The sequence below is a fragment of the Ammospiza nelsoni genome, chromosome 9 (assembly GCF_027579445.1).
Source record: "Ammospiza nelsoni isolate bAmmNel1 chromosome 9, bAmmNel1.pri, whole genome shotgun sequence".
Taxonomy (NCBI): domain Eukaryota; kingdom Metazoa; phylum Chordata; class Aves; order Passeriformes; family Passerellidae; genus Ammospiza; species Ammospiza nelsoni.
Genome location: NC_080641.1, coordinates 30,661,631 through 30,682,920, shown reverse-complemented (window position 1 = coordinate 30,682,920; position 21,290 = coordinate 30,661,631). Strand labels below are relative to the sequence as shown.

The 21,290-nt window shown below is 42.4% G+C and overlaps 2 protein-coding genes across 4 annotated transcripts; one reads left to right on the top strand and one right to left on the bottom strand.

Moving 5' to 3' along the window:
• Positions 1–949: 949 nt before the first annotated feature.
• PRPF38A (pre-mRNA processing factor 38A) lies at positions 950–4,600 on the bottom strand. Its single transcript, XM_059478347.1, has 10 exons — positions 4,429–4,600; positions 4,178–4,337; positions 3,545–3,666; positions 3,317–3,402; positions 3,059–3,169; positions 2,437–2,549; positions 1,939–1,965; positions 1,764–1,861; positions 1,372–1,420; positions 950–1,285 (listed from the first exon to the last, which is right to left on the bottom strand). Exons 1-10 carry the CDS (start codon positions 4,556–4,558, stop codon positions 1,243–1,245), a joined length of 939 nt encoding a protein of 312 aa, XP_059334330.1. The 5' UTR covers positions 4,559–4,600; the 3' UTR covers positions 950–1,242.
• A 226-nt stretch (positions 4,601–4,826) lies between these two features.
• On the top strand, positions 4,827–20,780 carry ORC1 (origin recognition complex subunit 1). 3 transcript variants are annotated; one of them, XM_059478403.1, is made up of 17 exons: positions 4,827–4,958; positions 5,858–5,962; positions 6,326–6,453; positions 7,621–7,790; positions 7,974–8,355; positions 8,963–9,263; positions 10,667–10,771; positions 11,132–11,333; positions 11,861–11,976; positions 12,722–12,823; positions 13,355–13,526; positions 15,702–15,809; positions 16,550–16,699; positions 17,874–17,993; positions 19,424–19,590; positions 19,822–19,909; positions 20,409–20,780. In XM_059478403.1, exons 1-17 carry the CDS (start codon positions 4,936–4,938, stop codon positions 20,601–20,603), a joined length of 2,634 nt encoding a protein of 877 aa, XP_059334386.1. In that variant the 5' UTR covers positions 4,827–4,935; the 3' UTR covers positions 20,604–20,780. The 3 variants fall into 3 exon arrangements, with proteins under 3 accessions (XP_059334386.1, XP_059334387.1, XP_059334385.1); XM_059478404.1 differs by having other exon boundaries at positions 4,834–4,880; XM_059478402.1 differs by having other exon boundaries at positions 4,914–4,982.
• Positions 20,781–21,290: the final 510 nt, after the last annotated feature.

Below are 21,290 nucleotides of genomic sequence, written 5' to 3'. Positions count from 1 at the left end.
CTATTTGTATGCATGCTTGCTTTAACAGGAATAATAGAAATGGCTTTAATGTGGAGATCTTGGAAAGATGAGGAGTTTCAACAAGTGATACAAGCACCAGACCTGCTTTTTTCCATGCTGGTGTTGTTGCACGTGCTGTTGACAGCCCCTGTGTTATCCTTGAAGGAGGAGCACACCTGTGTGCTGTTTATCAGCTTTGCAAAATCATATGCAAATACCGTGGAAAAATTAGGCTGTACTGGGAAGCAGTTTGAAAGGGGGCTTTCCATAAATTCCCTAGGCACATTAATTTGTGCTGTCAGCACTCCCAGGGCAATATGAGAATCCTGAAGCCTCAAATGCAGAGTTCAGGGATAAACCTGCCTGTCCCTGCTCCTGAAGAAGGGCCAGGAATAAAGACAAGGTACACAAGGGCTTAACACAACTGATTTCAAATGTAGTAGAAAGAGAATTATATTTATTCTAAATTAAAAAAACTAACTTGACTCAGAGAAGGTAGAGCTGAACATCATCATGGTGTCAAATTCTGTTCCCAGTCACAGGGAGGCCACAAACTGTGCTCAAAGTAGTTGTATACTGTCTTTAACTATATTGAACTTACTCCAGAAGAATTAATTAGTGCTTTGTACTGCTTTAACCTTCTGAACTCTGATGGCATCACCAGAAGCAGCAGATTACACTGAAGGAAGATTTTTACAAAGGTTGGAGAGCACTGTCAAGTGAGCTTCTAGTGAACACACTGGGTTGTGACAGCCTTGCTTCCTCTCCTGTACTGGAGCTCTGAGAGGCCAGAACTGGAATCCCTGCAGTGTTTGTGACTGAATACAGACTTCCTTTGGCACCCGACTGCAGGGACAGTTTGACAAAACAAGGCCCTGATTAGAGAATGATGCCAGCTTCAACCAGGGGACATCTCAACAAATTACTATGAAGGAAACAGCCAGGAGCCTTTAAAGACAAACCTTTCGTTTTTTATTGCTCTTCTTTAAGTTTTTACAGGCTTCAAGAAAAACAATTAAAAAAAACAACTTTCAAATTCTATCACAAGGAAGAGTAACTAACTACATAAAAAGTATCCTTAGCTTACCTTTAATAAAAAAATTCAAGACAACAAAATGAGAAAGATGATAAAAGAAAGGGACTGCTAAAGCAGCCAGTAGAGAGTCAGCTGTCCTGTGGAGCAAACAGGACAGCATTAGACTGCAGCTCAAGGTCCTTGAACAGTGGGCTGCATTTTGTTTGTTATTCATTTCCTCGCCGACTCTTTTTGTGACTTTTCTTAGATCTGAAACAGAAAAAAACAAAAAGCCAATACTGTAGAACCTATCTTTAATTCCCAAAGTGCACTTCAGAAATAAGCTAAGCCTTTACCTTTCAGGTGATTTGGAATGACTTCTGTGTCTGTGACTACGGTGATGCCCTGTGGGATAAAAAGGCAATAGTTATTTCCATTGCCACTGGAATTCTTTGTTGTTTTGCTAATGCCATCTCCTTTTAGGGACCAAGTGTGCTAGACATTGCCAGAACAACCCTAGCTTTAACCAGGCACTCACATTAACCTCCTGGCAAGTATCTGAAAACTTACTCAAGACAATTTTGCAGCCATTAAAGGATTCCCCCAGCTCTGCTTTCATGTGAGCAGCAGTTTTATCAGCCACATTTAACCTGTGCTACCATCTTGATACGGTAACACAGATTTTTCCTGCAGTGGATGTGCTGCTGATAAAGACTTGCCAGAGTCATTCTGGAAGTGGCAGAAGTACCTGGAGATTTAGATCTTGATCTGTGGCGCCTCTCCCGGGATCTGCTCCGGTGCCGTCTCGGGCTCTTGCTGCGATGCCGCTCCCGGCGCGGTGATGGGCTGAGGGAAAGGCAGATTCTGAGAGAGCTGTGCCACAAATGCACATTGCTCACCTAAATAATAGAATTAAAGAGTACCTTCTTCTCTTTGGGGAGCGGCTGCGCCTGCAATTGGGGGAGAAAAGCAAAAAATCACTGAAAATCATCAGCAGAACAGCTGTTTCATTTCCCACATCTTCAGCAACAACACCAGGGCTTTTATTTCCCATGAGTGCTTAGGACTGGACCATGCAGTGAGCCAGAGTCTGGTGATGAATTTTTTCTGTTTTAATATCAGTAAGAGCAATTAATAGAGCAATTTTCTTTGCAGCCTCTGGCTTACATGAAAACAAAGCACCTGGTTCTCCTCAGTGTCTTCATTACACTGTCAAATTTAGGTGAAGTTGGCCAGCAAGCTCAATATTTAGAGAATGACTGGAGGAACAGGCAGAGGGGTTGACAGTAGCTGCGTACTGCAAATCCTCACTTCACAAAGTGCTAAAGGAACTGGGAGGTGTCAGAGTTCTGGCTGAACTGCCACCTCCACTGCTGTGCTTGAGCTGTGTAACAATACTGCAGAAGGAAGAGCCCCCTCACCTCCTGGGGGACCTGCTGCGGCTGCGCCGGTAGCGCACCACCGGAGATCTGCGCGGCTTGTCCAGGTCCCTGTAGCCCCTTCTGCGGTGGTCAGGAGATGGGATCCGTTCCAGCTGTAAACAAGGGGAGGAGGATCTGTAAGTCCTGTTTCACCAAGGTTTTATACTATCAATTAAGATTTCTGAACAATGAATATAAATTGCAAAAGCCAAGCACCCAAGGTTCCCCATCCCAAGTGATTCTTATGCAGGAGTGAGTGGTGCTGCCCAAAATTGCCAACTGGAAATCAAACAACCACTTCTCATAGTGTTGGTTTTGAGGAAGTACAGCAGGACTGACTGATGGCCACAGGACCTTCCATCATCACCTTTAGTTTTCTCCATTACATAGGCATATAAATCAATTGATCTAAATAAGCTCAACAAAGAGCAGACCCAGATTTGTTGAAGTCAAGCAACAGGAAAACATGGCAACCTGAGAGTTGCTTCAGGGTCCAAGTCCTCACAAGCTGCTTATATGAAAATACATTATGAGGGGAGGTAAGAGTTGCCAGCAGCCTCCCTTCAAATATTCAGCTTCAGCTATTCATTTCCAATACAGTTCCATCAAACAATTTACCAACCTTTTCATCTTCTTCTTCCTCCTCCTCACTAGATTCTACATCATCCATGTCTTCCTCCAGAGCACTAACACGAGGCTCAAGTTGCTCAGCTTCTTCCAGAACATACCGTTTCTAGAAGGAATTGCAACTTTATTCAACATAACCCACGTAAGAACAAACACCTAAGGAGGCAACAACAGCTTACACAAAAAGCCAGCAGCCAATCCAGCTACTGGACTTGGTGCAGTCAAGAATTCCATAACCATCCACATTTCCAACCTGCAGTCGAGGCAGGATGATGTCACAAACACGTTCCTCATGGAGTAGCTCATCAATAAATTCATCCACGTGCATCAGCTCAAATTCTGGGGGTAAAAAGTAGCATTTAAAAGACAAAATTAACACCAGAGGCTAAAGTAAAAGTGGAACACTTCAGACAACTTATATCAACAGGTTATGCCACAATTTTAAATATTTATATTGCTAAATAGACATAAGAGTGTTTACCCCCATTCCTGTTCTGACTTTTAATTTTCCGATAGTCGTTGTACAGCGGTTCCAGGTACTTGTAGCAGTCGATGGCAGTGCCTGTCAGTCTCATGTACAGTGCTCCAAGCATTCGGACATACCTGGGAAGGAAACCTTTCCATGGATCTCTGCTTCCTTAGCAGTTTAGACAAAAGAAGATTTTTTTCCCACAAGTTTCTGAGGAAAACCAGTAGATGGCCAGAATACACAACCATTTATATTTGCTCCATTGCTTCCTCTACACTACCAAAACCATAATACACTTTACATACATTACGTGTGTAAGGGGATATTACCACCAACAAAAATGAAAAAAAAATACTGAAGAAAAAGCAGATTAACATGAATGCCTTAATGCAGCTCATTCCAAACACTTCAGGCAGAGGTTTGTAATCACGAGAGCACACGCCACAAAGATGAGCCCTTCCAACAGACCAGGTGACAAGGAGAGCAGTCTTAAAAGCAAGAAGAAAAGCTTGGTTTTGGGCAAGCCCAGTTTATCAGGGCACACTGAGAGCTAAACCCTGTACTGAGGTTTCCCTGGCTGCTTTGAGCACTTCCCTTCGGTACAACAACCTCAACAAGGGGAAAAAAAAACACACTACAACTTACTTGAAGTCTTCGTTTTTTATGAACTCCACGATGATGTCCTTCTCGGGCTGGATCTGCAGCATCTTCAGCGTCAGGCACAAGAAGGGCGTGGGTTTAATGTTCCCTCCGTAGACTCCCCCCACGTATTTCAGCTCCATGGCCTTGTCCACCACCAGCTCGGCTGTGACAGGGACGGACGGGCCGGGCCGTCAGCGCGGGCTCCCCCCGGTGCCTGCCCGGCCCGGCCCGTTCCGGCCTCCCGCCCGCCATACCCGTGAGGCCGAAGCATTCCTCCTTCCAGTACTTGGACTCGTAGATGCGCGTGCGGATGATCTTCTCCACCAGGTACTGCGGGTTGGTGCCGTGGATGCTGTGCGCGTCCTTCACCGTGCGGTTGGCCATGGCGGCCGCCGCTCTGCCCCCTCGGCCTCGCTCCCGTGAGCGTCCCGCTCCCGTGCGGGCCGCGCCGCTTTCCGCTTCCGCTTCCGCCTGCGGGGCGGAGCCGCCGCCGCCACCGCCCGCCCCGCGCGCGCGCGCTGCCGGGGGCGGGGCTCCGCTCGCGCTTTGGCGCGAAGTTCTATCGCGGCGCTGAGGGGACACGGTGAGCTGCGGCCGGGAGCGGGCTCGGGGCACAAAGTGCTCCCGGTGCGGGTGGTGACCGCGCACGGGGACAGGCTGCCCGGGGAGCCCGGGCACTCGCCCTCGCTGGAGATATCCCAGAACGGTCCGGACGCGATGCTGTGCGGTGTCCTCTGGGACGACCCTGCTGGAGCGGGGAGATGGGAGCGGGCAGAGCTCTGTGGTCTGTTCCAGCCTCGCTCGCTGTGTGAGGAGATCGGGCCGGTCAGGGGCCGTGTGAGGGGATCGGGCCGGTCAGGGGCTGTGTGAAGGGGTGGAGAAAGGTCAGGGGCCGTGTGAGGGGATCGGGCCGGTCAGGGGCTGAGTGAGGGGATCGGGCCGGTCAGGGGCTGAGTGAGGGGATCGGGCCGGTCAGGGGCCGAGTGAGGGGATCGGGCCGGTCAGGGGCTGAGTGAGGGGATCGGGCCGGACAGGGGCCGAGTGAGGGGATCGGGCCGGTTAGGGGCTGAGTGAGGGGATCGGGCCGGTCAGGGGCTGAGTGAGGGGATCGGGCCGGTCAGGGGCCGTGTGAAGAGATGGAGGAAGGTCAGTGGCTCTGCGGTGCCGCCGGAGCCCCTCGGTATCCGCACCGCGTCCCGCCCGACCCCTCAGCCGCCATGTGCCGCCCGCGCTGGGGGGCGGTGAACGGCACTGGGGGCTGTGAGTCGCTTTCCCCCGACTTTCCAGACGAAAATTCGTACTTAGGAGAAAAAAAAATAAAAGAAAAAAGAAATTAAAAACCAAAACGAAACCAGAAGGATTGAGCAAAACTGAAACGCGGTGACGGTCTCAGGCGGCTCTCGGTGTCCCCAGGGCGGGCAGCCGCCCCGCCATGGCGGTGATGGCCGAGGAGAGCGGGCATGGAAAAGGAATTGAATAACAAGGCACTACTAAATATCTTCCTTTTTTCCTCATCCCTTGAGAGGGGTGTTTGGTGCTTTAGGGAAGGGGGGTTTCTTTGTGTTAACCAGCGTTCTTAATGTACGCCGAAAAAATTGATAGCAATTCTATGTATCTTCCCATGTCTATTTTTTTTTTTTGGTTTTAAATAATAATCATAAAGTATTTGTTCATTTGTTTTAGCTTTTCCTTGGGAATCATGAACACCAGGCAGCAAAGCAAACTTATCTACTCCTGGTATGGAGAACCCTTGACTTCAGACAGAAAGCTGAGGACTTCCCAGTACAAGTAAATAATATTTATTTCTCTTTTGCTAAGGAAACTTAATAGATGTTTCTTTACCTTTCTGACATCGTTTAAGTTAACTGTGACAATATGAGTAAGGTTTTGAGCATTTTGTTGTGACACTGTATTTAACAAAAGCATTAAGCTCTTGAATGATAAACTGTATAGTGTATAAAAAAACATTTAACCAAATCTGTGAATAAGTTTTAACTAATTGAACAACATATGAAAGTGAAAGCTTCCAATCAGCTTCTAATTAAGTTGTAAGAAATGGCATAACTAACTAAAGTTGACAGGGCATCAGGTTTAATGATATGTGAATTATGAAGACTGTGAAATTCTCTTCTTGTGTCTATCATTTAATAGGGGGATCCTTATTACATCAGAAAGCAGCAAAACAGAAGCCTGTATACAGCTTGGTGACTTTATTTTAGTAGAAGGGATGAATGCAGATCAGCCTTATGTGGCACAGCTCATGCATTTATATGAAGATGGTAAGAGAACTAAAAACTTACTTTCTGTGTGAGAAATTTTAAAATGTTTTAAAGTTGCCTTTTTGATAGGGATGTAGTTAGCATTAACAGTATGTCACTGGCCTAATTTATTAAGAAAATCGAGTTTTGGTGATCATTGCATCTGTATTCACATGCTCCCCCAAATGTTTGGGACTGATGGCTAATTTCAGTTAAATTTGATTCATAAATGGAAATTTAAGCACATTGTAATTTTTACAGTCTTTTTACATAATTGTCTAATTTAAAAACAGTGGTCCTTGAGGAAGGCAGTCTGAGCTCATGCTTTATTTAGAGATTGGAGAATCCAAATGGAGCAAGAGCACTGCAGCCCTGAAATTTGCATCTCATTAGATATCAGGCAATTTAACATTAAAGTACAAGGCTGAATAAATGGGACTTGTTACTTCTGTCCCTTGTAGAACTGCTTGTTTATACAGAGATAGATATGAAAAGAGAAATCATGGGAGGTGGGTGATACAAAAATTGTCTGAGTCTGAATTGGGAGCTACTCATTGGCTATATCTGATTCTTTTGAGCAGCTTTTGTTCTTTTTTGTGCTGTAATAGTAATACTTTGAGGGGTTTTAACCTAATTTACCTTTTTAAAAACATAAATACACATAATTCCATTTTATTTATTTACCAATGCACTTTTTTGTAGTACAGCTGAACATTCTTTTCATGATGGAATGAAACCCATGAAACTTCCTTAAAAACAAGCTATTTCATCAGCAATATTCCCTGGTTTGTCAGCCAGTGAAAAAAGTGTTTCAGGCTTCTGAAAGTACAATAGCACTACAAATAACGTCCTGGAATTTTTCAGTTCTCCTTTTATGTCACTGCTTTTAGTCAGGGTTTGAGAGATCACATCTGTGCCAATAAGGAACTTCTTTGTTTGTGAGAGGGAACTGCTGGTCTGCAGCTGGTCTCCAGGTACTCCTGTGATTGAGACCCTGTGTTACTTTAACCCTTATAATTCTTAACTCTGACATTTTAATTTAGCTTAGAAAATGGGACTTACAGTCTCCTACCAGATGCTTTCTCACCTGTGTCCAGGGAGGATTTCTACCCTGGCTGGCATTTCAGCTGAAGTCTGGCACTGTTCACAATAAAGTCCTGGTGTTCCCTGGCCCTGTCCCTGTTGCAGGTGCCCAGCACAAACGTGCAGTGGTGCAGTGGTTCTGTCGCTTGGAGGAGATCCCTCAGAACAAACGGAGGCTGCTGAAAAGAGAGATTCCTGCCCAGGAGGTGTTTTTGGATCAAGTGCTTGGCTATGACACCGATATAGCTGCAGAGACCATTATTAAAACTGTCATGGTATGTACTGCAAGCCTTCTGCACAGTGGGGGAAGAAAGAGACAGCAACAGCCTTGTGGTGTAAATTAGACACTAAGGATTGCATGAGTTGCAGTCATAAGATCTGTGAATAGAAAATAGCTGAATTCTAAGTTAACAGTAAATATTAATGTACGTGTGTTTTGATATTTCCTGTTTTTGCAGGTATTGCCACTACATCTGGGTGAGGAGCTGCCTATTATCACATTAAACAAGGAACAAACTTTCTATGTCAGACAGTCTTGGGATGGGAAGTGCTTTAAGGTTTTGTCCCCAGACACATTCTCTAAGCTGGAAGAAGCTAACAAGAAAAGGGGTGTCATCACAAACTCTTCAAAAGCATTTACTCCTTCAGACATCCTTACACCTGTGAAAAAAGAGACAGAGAGTGTTGCTCAGAGTGCCACAAAACCAAAAAACGCTGATATGGAAATAGAATCCAGACATTCCACTTCCAAGTCCTCCCTTGCTAAGGAGAGGCATTCCCAAAGGGTGGCTGATAATGACATCAAAACCCCAACAGCAAGGAAGAAGCTGGAGTTAAACAGTATGTATATGGCAATATTCTGTCCATTCAGTAGTTCTGTATATGCTTTGTGCTTCTCCCTTTTGGCTAGTTCAAACTATTGTAACATTCAACATCAATATTTTTAACTGCCTTGTTCAGCCTTTGGGATCAGCCCAAGCCTTGTAGGCACATCACTTGTCAAGCACTCTACTGCTGCTGCAAATGCTCTATTTCTATCTGATAAATCTAAATGAAAGTGCTTGTTGACTGAAATGCTACCAGTCAGCCTCACTTGATCTCAGAATGCCCCACTTTCTTTAATCTTCCTACTAATTGTGTACTAAATGTTTGTGTTGAGCTGGTTGAATAAGCATGTTTGATTCTGTAAACATGCAGTATTTTCAACATGGAACCTGACTAAAGTTGTGATGGAGGTGAGTTAGAAAACTGAAAAAAATCTGTTTGTCTTCCTTTTGTTTAGTAATTATTTAGAGGAAGTGCCTTCTAGTGATCCAATTCCTTGTTACTGGAATGAAGTGTTCATTTGCTTTCATTTAAACAAGTCAGCTGTACCATGTCTTCTGAAAGTTAACCAACCCAGCCAGATTGAAGCCTGACAAAAGTTCATTTTGCTTTTCATTTCTAGGTCCCACACGATCCAAAGCCAAGCTGTTGGGATGTGAAGTTTTGGGTCTTTTGGATGATGACTGTGATGCCATAGCACCATTAGAACCATCAGCCCCTAAAAGAAAAGTGAAATTCACAGGTGAAATTTTAGGCTCACCACCAAAGATCCCCTGCAGCAATGCTAAGTCCAAGCCAACATCTGAGACTGCAGAGCACCGTCAGAGGTGCAGTGACACCACAAGATTGTCCCCCTACACTAAAGTCAAAGATTTCAGTGAAAAAGACAGGAATCTTGATGAGGAAGACAACATTCTGTTACCGTGAGTGACAGCATTTTTATCATGGTTTTTATATGGGATTGCTACTCATATGAAGCTCTCTTAAAACACTTTTATGGAAAACCTCTGGAGAAAAAAAGTAGGTGAAGTCTGTGCATGTGCCATGTTTTGCCTGTTGAGAACAAGGAGAGAAGGGAGAGAGCCTCAGCAGTGACAAGTGCACTGTGATGAAGCATTAGGAAATGTTACCTGGAGGTGAATGAATGGTCAGGGAGATCCAAAGACGACTTGACTTCCCAGATGGAAAAGCAGTTCATGATTCTAAGAACAGAGAGATGATGTTGGAAATGGGAATGGTAGGATGATAGGAAAGGAAACTGATGCCATGTTGATGGTTGTTCTCATGATGATTGTACCCACCAACATGGATGAAAATCCATTTCCCTGCACTCCATAATCAAGGCTCAGATGTGCCTGACTTGTGACAGGGATGCTGGACTGTAGAAAGTGGTTTGACTGGCCTCAGGAGAGTCTTCATGAGAATTGTGTGTATACTTCCATTTGTATGTATACTTCATGAGAATTGTATGTATACTTCCATACTAATTTTTACATAGGAAAGAAATCAAAGCCCAAAAAGCACAACTATACAAGTATATCTGAACACAATCTTTAAAAATGGCATAAAGTGGGGAAGGAGAAGAAGGGAACAGACTTTCTTGTGCAAAATGTTGCAAGAAGCCAGAAACCAGTCCTTTGCCTCTTTCCAAGAGTAAAAATATGGATGCAATAGTGGAATTTCCACCTTTTTTTTTGGACACTAATTATATATAGCATAAAAATGTTTACCTTTCATTGATAAGGTAGTGGCGTTTCAGTGGTATTTATAGATCTTAAACTTCCAAGAACAGTCAACAAATAATAAAAGCATCTGGAATTCATCTCATTTTGTACTTTGAACCAGTAGGGAAGTTCTGTAGTAGCAGTAAAATGTTTCAGTGGCAGGGTTGAAGAAGGACCCAAGAAGACAACCAAGAAATGTCAAAACACAAAGAGAAAAAATACATTTGATTTGCCAAAGGGCAAATCAAAAAGATGCCCGAAGGAAATAATATTTTCTTATCTTTCTCTTAAAAAAATAGGTAAAAAACCTCACCTCTCAACAAAATAAAACTACAGCTGTACTGTCCCTTCAGTTTGGCAGTGTAAAATACAGCAAATATTTTGTTTTCCTTTGCAAAGGTGTATTGAAGACACAGTGCAGGAGGGGGGAAATTTTGCTGCCAGCATCCATGCCATAGCCAATCTGTAAATAACAAATAAGAATTCATGCTGGATGGACAGTGGTAACAATTGAGCCTGAAGTTTGAAAGGCCTTCTCTGTGTCTTTGCAAGTGTGATGCAAAGAGAGGGAATACAACCAGCTTTGTTTTCTTTCTTTGCAGTTTAGTTGGGTACCAGAAACCGAGCAGCCAGACGCCTGTGCTGACCCCTCGTTCTCGCAGAACATGTGCACAGAAAACCAGTGCTCTCATTGCAGAGCAGATCAGGTAAAAACCCTGCAGCCATGATCTCCTGCTCAGATTGCTCTTGAGAGCTTGAAGCCTTGAGAGCTTGTCTGCCTTAATGTTGAAATGCAGATGGTTCCAGAAGCACAGCTTAATTGCAGCTCGAGTAAAAACTGGTTTGTGTTCAGAAACATAAAGCTGACTCATTGTGTTCTTCAGAAAACTGACTTCCTTTAAACCAGTCTGCAAAAAAACCATGGAAAATTAGCAGCTGAAGTAGAAAATGTTTTGGCTTGCTGATTACAAGAACTCCAGAAAAAGCTGAAAGTGTACAAATGTTGCTCTGTTATGGGTAGACTTGTATGTATTTTCTAAACCTTAAATAATTTCTCTTTCTCATAGCATGTTGGACCAGGAGGATTTTTCATCTTGCTCTGACAGTTCCTACTCTTCAAGTAGTGAGGAAGAGGAGGATGATGATGGTGATGATGATGATGTGATCTGCACACCAGAAAAAAACCCTAAATCTAGCAAAGTATTCAGCACCCCAAAATCTTCAAGGAAGTCAGCAGTTCACACTCCTGCAAAGACACCCAAGAAAACTGTAAGGTTCCACACAAAAGAACTATTTTTATTATTTCTGTGCCAGTTATTTGAATGCTTGATGCCTGTGTGCCAGAGTAAAGTATCTGAATCCCTTAGTTTTTAGTGAAGCATTATCTGGATTAATTTAATCTTTGATATGAGTAGGTTATGGAAATATATAAACCATTTGCATGTTGTCAGTATTGTTACAATATTGATCAGAAAACTGTAGCCTAAACAGTACTGGCTTGGATGCTGTTTCTTAAGAACCAGATCATTCTGTTCTGCAGCACTTCAGAAAAGAACTAACAACTCAAAAATTCTTCAGACAGTTAAAAAGTGTAATTGTGACCACCCCCTTTGCAGTTTCCTTTTTCTCTTAGGAAGAAAACACCATAAGGCTTTTTTGGTAATTCCCTGTGTAAATCCTGTTTCTCAGTCCATCTTGTGCTCTGGCATAAGTAATGCTAAATCATCAATGATTTGTTCCCAACAGAAATTGCTGTTTGTAGAAAATTTGCTTGAGGTTGTAAATTCTCTTTGCAGCCTTTACAGGGAACACCCAGGACCCCCCGGACACCCCGGAACGCAACTCCAGAAATTCCCAGGCGTGTCCAGGCAGCCCAGGAACCAGCCAGTGTCCTGGAAGAAGCCAGATTAAGGTAACCTGTGCTCAGGAAAACCATCTTTATTTTGCATCAGGTGTGCAGAGCAGGCTGTGCTGAAATGGGGAATGTCATCTTTACCATTTAGAATAAAATAGGTTAAAATGCATGGTGTTCTGATCCAAGAAGAGTATTTTATAATTTACAGTACAATATTAGATGTACAAATAATGGTAGTATTTACAATACTACTTTAGCAATTTCAAGTTATTTTAACCAGTAACTAACTTTCCATAGTAAGTTCTTCAGAATTAGGTATCTTTATTCTGTGCAACATTAGAAAAAGAAAGATCCTCTCTGATTAGCTGTAGATTGCAAAGGTGCAATATTTGTCTCTTCTTGGCGTGTGAAAGAGCTTTACTGGTATTACTGTAGATCTTCACAGTGGAAAAGAAAAGGCATTCAGGACTGACTATCTTTCAAACTGGATTTTAGTTCTGTTTGCTATAAATAGTCTCTCCTCTTTTATCCTACCTTTGCACTGTGTTTTAGCCTACCTTTGCACTGACTTACAAATAGTTAGTGACTTAAAACAGATGGGTCTTTATTGCTGCATAAATTAAGAGCACATAGAGAGAGACAAGGCTGTTTCTTTTGGGATACTTGACATTGTGCTCAGACTTAAAAGTATGTAAGAGAGATTTGGAAAACTCCACATGGGAGGAAGGTGAGCATCTGCCTGTTTGTTTGCATCAGTTCTTCAGAGAGAACAGCAATTTTAATTTTCTTTTTTAATTCAAAGGCTGCATGTTTCTGCTATCCCAGAATCTCTGCCTTGTCGTGAGGAAGAATTCCAAGATATTTATAACTTTGTGGAAAGCAAACTTATTGATGGCACAGGAGGGTGAGTTTGGCAAGACTGTGACAAAGATCACATTTGTTTATGGCATAACAGCAGTCAGATTATATATATTTTTACTTTACATTTATTACTTATATTTAAAAAGTTATAATCATTTCAAGTTTCTCATTCAATTTTCCTGATATTTTTCTTCCTTAAGCAGTGTTGTGTGTAGAAATAATGTGGGCTTCTTCATTCTACAGATTCAAATTAACAACCAAATCATAACTGGTCAGTTTTAGAAGTCTGGAAATTTATTTATTTTTTTAAAAAATAAGGTAAATTACATTTATAAAATGTTTTAGGTTGTTAATTACTTCAGTACTAATAAGAATCCTCATGATCCTCCAATGAGGATTGTGTTATGTTATTTACAGTCTGAGACACTTTGTGTTATGTGTCTCAGATTGTAAATAAAGATGTAGGCAGTTGCCTGAAGAGTCAGTATTCAAGACTGGTGTCAGGGGTCAGGAATTCCAGCTCATTAATCCCAGGAGTTGTTACCATTTTGCTCAGGCTGCTCCCCTTTTGTAGGTGCATGTACATTTCTGGAGTGCCTGGAACAGGTAAAACTGCCACTGTTCATGAAGTAATTCGGTGTCTTCAGCAAGCTGCAGAAAATGAGGAGCTGCCCCCATTCCAGTTTGTGGAGATCAATGGCATGAAGCTGACAGACCCTCACCAAGCCTATGTGCAGGTATTAGAGGTAAGGAAAGTGTTTTCAGTGGCTCCTGGGTTTGAAAGAAGAGATCTTACACTTTCTCATCACATCCTTGATATGTTACAGTGTTCAAGGCACTTATCAGTACTTCCCAGTCCCTCCAAGAGACTGTGTGCTTTTATCTTAGAGCAAGTTAGAAAATAATTAAGGCCTTAGCCATCTTCTTGAATTGTTTTGTTTTCTGCTGCATAAGGGTAGTGGCTGGGAAATAGCCTGGTTTATTGCATCTACTAATCTAAAAAGTATCTAAACCAGCTTTTTATATTTTCCTATGGTGTAACTTTTTCTGCTCATCTGCTTGAACAGCTGCTAAGGTGACAACTCTGAAAGTCAGTGTAGCAGTGGAATAATTACTAAGGGAGTCTTCATGGTTAATTGGTCAGTCATAATAGTAATTCAGCTAAAGAGGGGCCATCTCTGTCAACAAAGTGTATTTCTGATATCCATTACAAACCACTCTGCAGTATCCATCTGGGACTACTGACTGTGCTTGTGTTGTATGGGTGGGAATTAATCTTCTGAGGACTGGATTAAGATCACCCAGTAGGCATTAGACAGTAACTGCTCAAAAGCTTTTTCAGTCTAGGCTAACTTTAAACCAGTGACCTGGAAACCAAATGGTTTCCTGAAGCATCTGTTCCATTTTAATATAAACTTCTGCTCCATTTATTTAAGTTTGACATCATCTTTCTGAGCAGGGAGTGGCATGCATTAGTGTCCTAGTGTCCCAGTCCTCATAGTTGGGAGTTAAATTTGCATATTTGCATCCTTTCCTCAAACCAGCTTAGACAGTGTCTTGCTGAGGGATTTGCTGAGGCCAGGCCTCTGTGTTTCCTCAGCATGGTGAGAGGCTTCCTGACAATTACCTTATTTCATGGTAGTGTGAATGTATTTTACCATCCTTTGTTCCTATCCCATTCAGCATCAAATCTGAAAATGAATAAAGAATTGGCCTTTGGAAATACAATCTGTTGCCCCCTGCTAGTCCTGAACTCTAAGGCAGCCCAGTGAAATCTCCTTTAGGGGAGTACAAAGTCACACAAACCACGGACTTCTCCCATTCCTTCTGCCTCAGCTACTGTCAAAGAACCCTTAGTAACAGCTGGGCTGCTGCTGCTCTCCTGATGGCTGCAGGTCCTGATCCACTTTGCTGATGTTTCTGTGCATGACTGAAGCAAATTCTGGAGCTTCCCTTCTGCAGTTACCTCACTGCTGTAGGAAAGTTTAGAGATGGAACAGGGACTGGAGGCCCTGGACAGATGAAAGAGATAAGGTTCAATACCTGGGTAAGAGTCCATTTCCACCACAGCAACTCAGCTCTGTGGTGTATTGGATACTCAGCTCCAGAGCTGCAGAATCAGGGTTCTCTGGGATTCAGCTCCTTTCTGTGACTGATTTGGACTGTCCTGGCTGAATTGGAAATATGAAACAAGTAGATGTTATACATTAATCTTGTGCTCTGGCTTGTTTAGTAATTATCAAATCTTAAGTTTAGAAGAGATTTTAGAAAAGAAATATAGTTTTCAAATGCAGTCTCCATTTGGCTTTATTGCTGGACTTTGCACTATGATGAACAATTGATTCAGCATCTGCAGTAAATCTGAAATGGCATGTTTTGATTTCTGGGTATCTTTGGACTTGCAAGGGAAGAGGTAATATACAGTCAGCTGATCTGTTCTGCCACATAGTTGCAAAAGGTATTGCAGATATTTTTTTAGTTCACAGTTGAATAAATTTAATTATAGATCCTACTGATGATTCATTAGAATTTTAATAGCAGTCCAAGATTACTCAAGTCAGGCTATTCTTCTCAGCTGACTTAGGTTTTCAGTAGGTGTGTGTATTCAGAGATACCCTAGAGATATGCTGGGTTTAGAGTCTTCTAGACTGGGTGGGTTCAGGATTTCTTAGTGATTCTAAGACAGATTGAAGAGAATTCTGTGGCCCTTTCTTTTTAGCTATGCATTTTTTTGTTTCTCTTCTCATTTATGGGCAGTTCTTGGTAGACCAGAGTGTTTTATGAGCTACTTTCTCAGTTTTTTTACTCCCTCTTAGAAAAAAATAATCCAAGTGCTTGGTGTTGATGGTTAAGGAGTGAAAGTTTGTATTTCCAGGGGTTTGGTGTGATTAACCTGCAATATTTGTTCAATCCTTGTGCAGTTCTTGACAGGTCAGAAGGTGACAGCAACCCATGCTGCAGTACTGCTGGCAAAGCTGTTCAGTACCCCTGGACCAAAGAGGAAGGCCACAGTGCTGATAGTGGATGAGGTGAGACAGAGAATCCTTTGTTTACTTTCCTCCAAGGATTGTAAGAAGTGAGTTTTTGGTGGATGGAAAATTATGCATGCTTTGATTGTATCACATGTGATGTAACAGGAATAGACTTAGGGAGAGGAGATGCAAGTAGTTCCTCTTACCTATTTAAATTCAGATTCCTAAAAAGGCTGAGTATCCTGTTGCCATGTTGTTCTCTGCCCTGGATTTCATATTGCTTTTATATTTTGTTATTCCAAGACATGGAATAAGTTGTTTGTCAATTCTAAATACCAGGGGATTCAATTGTATTTTGTTTATAAACTGCTGCTTTTCCAGTGGGAAAACTCACAGAGAAATAAGTCACACCCAGTTTTGAAAAACCTTGAATGTGCCATGTTCAGTAATAATCATATGCATTCTTATTTTTGCTGTAAGCTAATTCAGGTTCTCACTTGGGGGGCCTTGAATCCTGTTAGATGTATTAGTATCACAGTACTGTTTCAAAACTCCAGCTGTTTAACATTTACTGTTCAAGCACCCACTAGGACTGTGCTTTTCCAAAATGGACTAGAGCCCTAATTCAGCAAATGCAGTCCTGTTAGTAGATGGATAAAGGAAAGGCAACAGAGACAGCTTGTTCAGAATCACTTGAGGAATCTTCTGTACAGAGCTGTTCTCAAACCCCCATCATGTATTGTAAATAAGAGGCCATTCCTTTTTCCAGTCTGATTCTTATCTTTTTGTCCCTGCAGCTTGATCTGCTGTGGACCCGGAAGCAGAACGTGATGTACAATTTATTTGACTGGCCAACCCAAAAGCACTCCAAGCTGATCATCCTGGCCATTGCCAACACCATGGACCTGCCAGAGAGAATCATGATGAACAGAGTAGCAAGCAGGCTGGTATGTTCTAGCAGTTCTCTTGCTGTGCCATCAAAGGAGAACAGATTAAATACTGGATGCAATCAAAAGCAATCCAGGAGAGAAGTAGGACTGGTTATATCAGAAGCTGAACAATGGTTTTTATCATTCCCTCTCCTGAGGACTGATAATGAACATATAAATCTAAGTTCAGGAGCCTGTTTGCTAATCAGGTATTATGCTGATACATAATGTTCTTGTAAGAATGAAATAAATATGTGGATGCCTAAGATCTGGATAATCAAATGCTGTGCTTCATGGTGAAGCTGCTTACTCTGGAGTTCAGGAGAATTCTCTTCTGGTTTCCCTTCCTCTTTCATTCCAGGCACCTACTTACTTCTCTGTTTGCTATCATCAGTTGGTGGATTATATAAAGGTATCCAACAAAGAAAATTGGATGCACTCTCCACTTGTTTTGAATGTTTTCCTAGGTCCCCTCACCATGGTTCTGAAAAGTGATTTGCAAAAACAGTGCTCTGTGCCTCTATCCTTCCATGACTCAAAAGCAGCTCCACAGGGTGTGAATTGCTTTCCCCCACCCACTAAACCCACTGCAGATCAGCTGAGTCCATACAGTCATAAGAGAAGTTTTGCATAAGAAATTCAAACCTCAGGTCTCCTGTAGGATGAAAGGCAGAGCACCATCTGTAACATGGATTGTCCTCATCTGAGGGCTGCTCTTATTGGCTTGAGCCAGAAGAGGGTTTTAATTCTTGGCTGATGGCTAACTTGAAGTCAACACACACATATACAGATTAGCTAAAGGAGACATTAATATTTTTCCACAGCTGCTGCTGTTATTGTATTAAGAAATAACATGTAGACAGATGTAATCCAGATATTTTTGTATAGGGGAGCCCTCATTTGTTTAAAAGTCTTTTATAAGAGAAATCTGAATTCTGATAGCAGCTTCACTTGCTCCTCAGGCCTTTCAGTGGGGAGATCCAACCAGTGGTCCTCACTGAGCCACAGTTTTGTGGATTTGTACATTTGTTCCACAAATGTGATTGATTAAAGCATGTCACTGGGAAGGAAAGGATGTGAAAAACTAATTTCCCTACCAGAAAAAGTAAAAGTAACCACACAGGCCATGCTTCAGCAGTTGAGAGTTTTCCAGCCGCACAAACACTTCTCACTGTGTTGTCATTTATTGTAGGGCCTCACCAGAATGTCCTTTCAGCCCTACACCTACAAACAGTTACAGCAAATTGTTTCATCCAGACTGAAGGGAGTGAAGGCATTTGAAGAGGATGCAGTCCAGCTGGTGTCCAGAAAGGTGAGTCCAGAGCAGATAAATGTCCTTCATGTTGCACTGGGTGCAAGGTGTGGGGACAGCAGGGAGACTTTGGTCACAGCTGTTGGACCTGGTTCTGTGCTTGTGTCCTGTATTGGAGGCAAGTATTGGGGCACAGTTAGGTCATACATTATCCAGGGTATTTTCTCAGAAGGCATTTCTAGAGCAGTGTCCTTGCTTTTTCCACCTACTCTGAGAAGGCAGCAGATATTCCAGGAGCTGAAGGCATGACAAGAGTCGTGATGATAAGATGTCAACTGTCTCCACTGTTTAGCATAATGTGAGTCATTGGAGAATCCTGAAAAAGATAACATGCCAGTGGCAGTGGAAATAGCCTTATAAATTTTATTTCTCAAGTTATTCAGTGCCCTGTCATAATAAATAATACTTGTTCTTGTTTGCAAGTCTTAATATTCAGTTGTACAAAATGTAAGTAATGCATTGGGGATCAGTGGCTTCTCAAATCGAGATACGTGCACTGCTAATGTCTTAAATTAGCAGCTCTATATTAAAGTAATCTATTAAAATTATGTCAAAACAACCTACCTCATTGTAGGATTAAAAAAGAGTGCTCATAAACATGTCAGAAGTAAATACAAGCCTGTGTTTTGTTGTGAAGGAACCACCTCTCTGTAAGAATAATAGTGAGGGTTTGCAGAGGAATAATTGCAGTGTTTTTCTACTATGAGTTTTCTTCAGAAATACTGAAACATACCTTGCAATTAGATTTTCTACAGGGTTTCTTATTTTTGGCCCCAGCTGGGTTCTAGGGCTTTTGTATATTACCAGCATCTGCTGGGAAAACTAGGCCAGTACTATATGTTGTGTTGAATGTTCATAGCTTTATTAAAACTGTAAAGCACAATTGGGGTTTTAACAAGTATTCAGTTTCAGAAATTTCAGACACCTAAGCATTTTCAGGCACTTGTAACAGTAAATTGACTATCCTGGATATTTCTTTGAGACCTTCTAAAATTATTAGTGTACTCTTAAAATCGGTATTTTTAATGAGTGTAGAAAAACCGAGTTTTTTGGTGTTATAGCAAACCCCCCTTTTTTTTTTTTTTTTTCCTTTTTCACGAGCCTGGATTATGATAAAGGTCTTCACTGATAATTAAACTGATACTTCTGAAACCTTTAATTTTTTTTAACCTTTGACTTGTGTTACAGAAAAAAGTTCTGCCTTGAATTTATGACGACCAGATCAGGGTGGGGGTGTGGGAGATGTGGAGAGTTGCTTCTGTTGGTTTTGGTCAGTAAGCTTTGTTTTTCAGGATCTGGGAGTGTAGGGATGCACTGCTCTCCCACTGGGTGCTCAGGATGTTTGGGGTTGGTTTGTCTGTTGATTGTTGCTGAACTCTGTCCCCAGCTGTTAGGAAATGTTGTCCCACACGTGTCACATTCCCTTGCAGGTGGCAGCGCTGTCGGGGGACGCGCGGCGGTGCCTGGATATCTGCAGAAGGGCCACGGAGATCTGCGAGTTGGCCAGGCAGAAGAGAGCCCCAGAGATTGTCAGGATGGCCCACGTCACTGAAGCCATAGATGAAATGTTCTCCTCACCATATGTCAACGCAATCAGGTAAAAATATTTCCTTTGCTTTTGTGTCCCTTTCACTGCACTAGTTTTTCACCAAAAAAAATGATGATGCCAGAGTTGCAGGCTATGATACAATGGCCGCTTGTGGCATAAACTGCCCAGCCTGTGTTTAAATATGTAGCTCCAAGGATTTCCCTTCCAGACTTCCTCCTGATGTTTCATGGGATCTGAGCTTCACAGATGGATTTTTATCTGTTTTGTTTTTTGACTCAGGAATGCTTCATTGCATGAACAAATCTTCTTGAAAGCAATTTTGGCAGAGTTTCACAGGGCGGGAGTTGAGGAGGCGACAGTTCAACAGGTAAGGGGCTTTTTTGTTACTGACACCAGTGATCTGGATCACAAGGTGGTTTTATTTTTTTTGGCCTGCATGTTAAAACATCTCATGCTTCTACCCTAACATGCTTTATAACAGGAAGAATCAAAGAGAAGCTGAAATTACTAGGCAGCAGTCCAAGGAGGAAAACTGAAAGCCGATTCCAAGTTGTGCACTGTTTTTACCTCATAGAGGCAGATATGTCACTGGTAGCTTTGTTTTTTTCAGTAGACCCATAAAATACTGGGTGCCAGCAGAGCTGTGAAGACTCTGGAGTAGTCATGAGTAGTGTGGAAGCTATATGTTAATACTTACACAAAGATGTAGTTCTAAACATTTTTATAGAGAATTACAGCATCTAAACAGGCTGGAGCTGTTTTATCTCCCCTCCATGGATGTGGGGGAAAGGCAGCTTCTCACTGTGTCACCTTGTCACTCAGCTACAGCAGGCAGTAAACATAACCCGTGTCCTTTTTCTCAACAGATTTACCACCACTACGTGGCTTTGTGCAGGGTGGAAGGCCTGCAGAGCCCCACGGTGTCAGAAATCATGGCAATTTGTTCAAGGCTTGGTGCCTGCAGGCTCTTGCTGGTGGAGGCCAGCAATAAATACCTGCACATGCGGGTGCGACTGAACCTCAGCCAGGATGATGTCATGTATGCACTCAGGGAGGAATAAAGCAAAAGAGATTTTATTGCTTTTAATATGTATAAATATTTTAAATAACGTCTATTTTTATTTGTTTTTTAATTATTGATAAAATGGAAATAGTGAAATGTATTTTTTAAAAGGCTTTGCTTATTTGTTTGATGTATGAAAGCACTCTTTTAATAATAAAGAATTAATTTCAAAGCATTTTAAGTATTTCAAAGTATTTCTTTGTAGAAGTATTTTTAATTGCTGGTAGCTTTTAACTGAGGTCTATGAACTTGGAATGGGTTATTTGAAGATTACTTGCATCACTTTTTTTTAAGGCTCATGGTGTCTTTGGCATTCTGTAGATTTTCCTCAGTGACTTACATCCAATGAAAGGCATTGCTGAAACGGGCTTAAACTTTTCCTTACTAACATAATTAAAAGGAACTTCCAGGTTGCAATCCAACATAATTAAACGGAACTCCCACTTTGCAAGGCAGGCTCGCTGTTGGAATGGAGGAATCTGTAACAATACCTCGAACACGAATGGTGCCATTTGAATACCCAACTCCTTTGTCTGACCGATCCCAAAGCAGGGCTGACCCTCAGCAGCCGCCCCGGTGCCGGGGCTGTGTGCGGGGCCAGCTCGGCCAGAGCCGGGGCCGTGGCTCCCTCCGGGCCCGCCCCTCCGCGCAGCCGCGCAGCCGCCGCGGGCGGGCCCACCCTGAG